The sequence below is a fragment of the Odontomachus brunneus genome, unplaced genomic scaffold, assembly GCF_010583005.1.
Source record: "Odontomachus brunneus isolate Ranch 3 - 2012 unplaced genomic scaffold, Obru_v1 Obru_scaffold_053, whole genome shotgun sequence".
Taxonomy (NCBI): domain Eukaryota; kingdom Metazoa; phylum Arthropoda; class Insecta; order Hymenoptera; family Formicidae; genus Odontomachus; species Odontomachus brunneus.
The window spans coordinates 492838-497480 of NW_022639503.1; the positions used below are offsets into that span (position 1 = coordinate 492838).

The following is a 4643-nucleotide window of genomic DNA, read 5'->3' on the forward strand; positions in this document are numbered from 1 at the left end:
TATTCAGTAAATGCAGTAATTTACGTAACAGTAATATGCACAATATTTTATATATTTTTTTGGTTGTATATTTTTGAAAGGATTTTCTTTCAAATAAATCTGATATCTTGTTTTATATAATTGAAATTACTACGTTTTTCTTACTTACTTACATTAAAAAAAAGTGCGGTATACTAAGTATATTCTAAGATTTGCTTTCTTCTAAAAGTAAAGAAAACGTAATGTCTATACTAAGCACAGTGATTAAGCGATTTATCAATTCTTGTTGTATCATTACATGATATATTCATAATGCACGTATTAACATAACAAATTTTAAATTGTAACCGTATAAATTATATTATTGAATACAATGTGATGCAAAATATCACGTTTTTATTATTATGTCATAGATATCGAGCATGAGAACTTCGTAGAATAAAATGTTAGCTTTGAATATGAAAAGATCTAAAACAAGATCAATCTAAAATAAAACTATAATTTCATATAACTACTAATTGGAAAGGTAAGGAGAAAATTGTGCGCATAGCATTAATTACTGTTTTAGCGAATACAATATGTTATTATCGACATAGAAAACAATATACAAACTTTAGCCATATATTTTTAATATTAATCTCTCATTAAGCTTAATTAAGCTTATAACAAACTACGAAAAATTTTATTTGAAGAACGACATTATAAAAGTTACAATATTTACGATGATCCATATTAACAAAATTGAGCTAGTGGTTAACAAAGTATAATGAGCGATTTTTAATCTGAAACAAGCAAGTTATAATATATATGTTTCACGGAGCAAAGAATGAAGGAAACGCATGAGTAAGAGCATTGTAAGAGTAATACTCACTTCTTCATTTTTGCAGCTCCTTCTTTTAAAGTATCCATCGGGTCTTTAACATAGTATATGCGAAGACCGGGTATCATGTACTTCAAATATTCTTCCCAAGATAGATCTAGTATATTGAAGTCGAAAATCTCACGATCAGTTTGATTTAAACTATCCCAGAGTCTTATGACAGAGTCATTGCGAAATTGCCATTGGCGCGTTGAGAAGTATGATATCACATCGCAAAATATATGTATTTTTTTATAAGTTTTCAGCAGCCTAAAAGTTGTCAATTTTATTACTTACGGCTAAGAAATCTTACTTACAATGAGAACTCTAGAATATACAAAATAAATATCTCTGGTAATTCACGTTAACTATTCTCTTACTTTTCCTTGGGAAAAGAATTTTCTTTATTTTGGAAACAATTTTTTAAAAATCTTTATCTTTTTATAGGTTTTAAAATTTTATAGGTCTCGAAACTGGCGCTATTTGTCAAAACCTTCCTCTATTTTAGCTCTTATATTATTAATAACGCACCATATATTTTTTAATTTCGAAGGAATTTAATAATTTTCTTACATAGGTTTTCGGCCCATGAGGAAAGCCAGAACGTCAAGTATAGCACCAGGTATTATATGCAAAAATATCATATATATCTCATGCATAAATCGGTATCTATTTAGCGTGAACATGTAATACCAGATGACCATCGTACTCGGCACACGCTTGCCGTATTTCTCATTTAATTTCATGAACCTTTCCCAAGTAATAGGATTTTGAGTTGACGACACGCAGTTGTAAATCGGAATTCTCTCGGTTTCCGGAACGTTCGAGTTTTTGTTGTCAATGCTGAGTAAAGTATCCCTAATAAGAAAAGCATGTTAAAAAAAAAGTATAAGATATTAAAAATAAAAAAAATATCAGATATTACAAACGAAAAAGGATATAAGATATTAAAAACGAAAAAAAATGTAAGATATTAAACCAAAAAAAGTATAAGATATTAAAAACGAAAAAAATATAAGATATATGACAAAGGTCCATTTTTCCAAATGTCAACTTACTTTCTTTTGGCGGTGTCCCAACCTGCAACGATAATGTTCGCTATCACGTAATCAGCGGGCATAATTTCCGCTGTATTTTCGGGTATGCAATGTAAAGTACGTAGCAAACCCATAGAACTGCCTACAATTACGCCTACTGCACCATATATGTTGTTGATCCATCCAGGTATTGGTTCTTTCGCCGTTGATGTTACAATCGAAGGACGTATGATGCAAGCTGATAACCCGGCGCTGTATTGTCGCACTGTATCCTCGGCAATCGCCTTGGTGTACACGTAAGTATTCGGCCATTCGCCTACTAGTCTGCACTCATCCGATGCAAAAAGAATAAATATTTCATGAGAATTCTTATCGCGCACCTTTGATATCGAGTAAACTATGGTCGGAGAATGCGCCGTTTGAACTTCTCGAAAGAGCACTTACGTTGGCGTTATTTTGTTCAACATCTCATCGTCCAAAACGTTGAGTAACGTCAGTATCTTATCCGTATCTAAAGGCGGAGAATAAAATTTCTCATCGATGAAATTGTTCACGCACTGAGAAAATGCGGTTGATGTATAAACAAATGCCTAAATAAAAAATAATCAAAAGATCAATGTGCGTTTAATTATGTGTCTATGAGAATGAGATATGACTGAAACAGCACCTCTAAATTCGGCATCTCTCTCGCGAAGAGGAGAATTTCTTTGATTCCTCTCACGTTAACATGCACCGCATTTCGAATCGTATCATTAAATCGCACGGACGCCGCTAAATGGAAGATTATGTTTGTGTCTAAGAGATGTTTTCGGTTTTCCGACGACAAGCCTAGATTTGCTTCGCTGAAGTCGGCTTCTATCATTATTACTTTAGTAATAAAGTCAGGCTGCTCTTTTTTTAATCTATCGTAAACCTTAAAACAGAGACTGGAAATAAATTGCGGAGCAAGGATTACGATTGTTTTCTATTTAATGTATGTTCTATTAAATGTATGTGCCACTTATGTTACTAACAACGCAATCGAAGTGCTCCTTGAAACGCTCTTCTGCTGATTTTCCTTTCTTCCCCTTCATACATATGTACATCTTTCCTATACCCAGACAGCATCTAAAAGTTATTATTCCTTTTTAATATTTTCTCGTATCACGCGATTTCTACACTCTACAATCTACATTACATTCAGTAAAATTTTACGTTTAAAATTTTATTCAAGAAAGTAAATTTTTAAATCTGTTAATCTCTGTTATAAATTGGACCGTTTAATTTGTCATCTTGCGATATGACATGTGTATATTTCGCGTAGCTTTAATAGTATTTTGTCTATTATAAAAGGAAAATAAAATACGTGTGTGTATATGTATTCAAATATTTACCGCAATAATCTTTCTATCAGAAGTATACCGAAGAAACCGGAACCGCCCGTTATAAGAACGTTACGTCCTGTATAATATTGGATGACTTCGCTCGAGCAATTGCTAGTGTTTCGAGGATCTGACATGTCCAGCAATTCGTCGATGTAATCTTTATTTTTCTGTATCATTTTGTTTCACAAAGAAAGCGACTTTTTCGTTCAACCTTCGTTCTAAGTATATACACTTTTACTACGCAGTTGACAAAGAAAATTCCACAATTTCTAATTAACACCGCAAATTGTTATTTTATAGCGGGTTAGATGACAAATTCTTCGAACTTTCGCCAATGTGATGAGAAGTGTTCCTTCAAACTGTTACTCCCTGTTAAGATATAATCGCGTAGAGAATCTATAGAAACTAACAAGTTACGTTTATAACAAAATGTGCGACAAACGAACTCAATAGTGGACGCGTTTATATTGAGAGAGAAATGCACATGACTATAAAGAAGAGTAAGAATATATGTGGAGGGAAACAATGTAATTAAATCCGAAAGACTTACGTTCGTTAGAAGGAGAGAAAATGAAAATACCTTGTCTACCGTATTTTAATGACCACAGTGACTCTGCCAATAAGAACACAAATGTATATAAGTCACACGTGCATATGTACATATATACATTGTACACTTTGCCCTGATCCCAGTCCCATGCATAATTGAACGTACTTTACATTTTAAATCATGTGTTTTTATTAAAAACTGCCCACCCAACGTGCATATAACGTCTAAAAGACGTCTTATGTAAGACGTCTTAATGACATTACCAACAGTCTATATATATCTATATATATCTATATATATATATATATATATATATATATATATATATATATATATATATATAAAAAGTGTTTTATTTAAAAAAAAATAAATGTCAGGAGGGCCGACTTGGCTCCTCTCGATACACGATAAATCAAAAAGAGAATAAATAAAATTGTTACACAAAAATGAGAAAAAGAAATCAGTGCTGAGACGACAGCTCGGGACACTACTAGACAGATCGAGACACACGGACGATACCACCAATAGACGAGAGCACCATAAATAGAGCAGCCGTGAAATCGCGATAAAACGGTATTCAAGTTCCCAAACGAAATTAATCTTCCCTTCCCGATAATCAACCGATACGGCAAGAGCGAAATCAAGGTCCCACGTTGGGCGCCAAAAATTTGCGACGTCTTTCGCGAGGCTAGCTCGCGAGCGACGGCAGACAGTCGCCTGTCAGCCGCGTCGACAAATTGCCGTCGGCTCCGGTTCACGCCACAAAACGAAAACGATGAGGTGGGCGCCAGATACGGAAAAGGCCGCACCACCTCGATAAACGCGAGATGCGACAAGCGACACAAACTTCGCGT

At 33.8% G+C, this 4643-nt stretch overlaps 1 protein-coding gene across 1 annotated transcript in view; it reads right to left on the reverse strand.

Moving 5' to 3' along the window:
- Positions 1 to 3733, reverse strand: part of LOC116845534 (fatty acyl-CoA reductase wat-like) — an 8019-nt gene extending 4286 nt beyond the window's left edge. The window contains exons 1-8 of the mRNA XM_032818292.1: positions 3249 to 3733; positions 2889 to 2982; positions 2543 to 2788; positions 2320 to 2465; positions 1897 to 2199; positions 1412 to 1696; positions 851 to 1108; positions 665 to 761 (exon numbers count right to left, since the gene is read on the reverse strand). Of these exons, the coding sequence (XP_032674183.1) occupies positions 665 to 761; positions 851 to 1108; positions 1412 to 1696; positions 1897 to 2199; positions 2320 to 2465; positions 2543 to 2788; positions 2889 to 2982; positions 3249 to 3415 (1596 nt within the window). The 5' untranslated portion in view covers positions 3416 to 3733. The remainder of the gene's footprint in view (positions 1 to 664; positions 762 to 850; positions 1109 to 1411; positions 1697 to 1896; positions 2200 to 2319; positions 2466 to 2542; positions 2789 to 2888; positions 2983 to 3248) is intronic.
- Between the last annotated feature and the right edge of the window lie 910 nt (positions 3734 to 4643).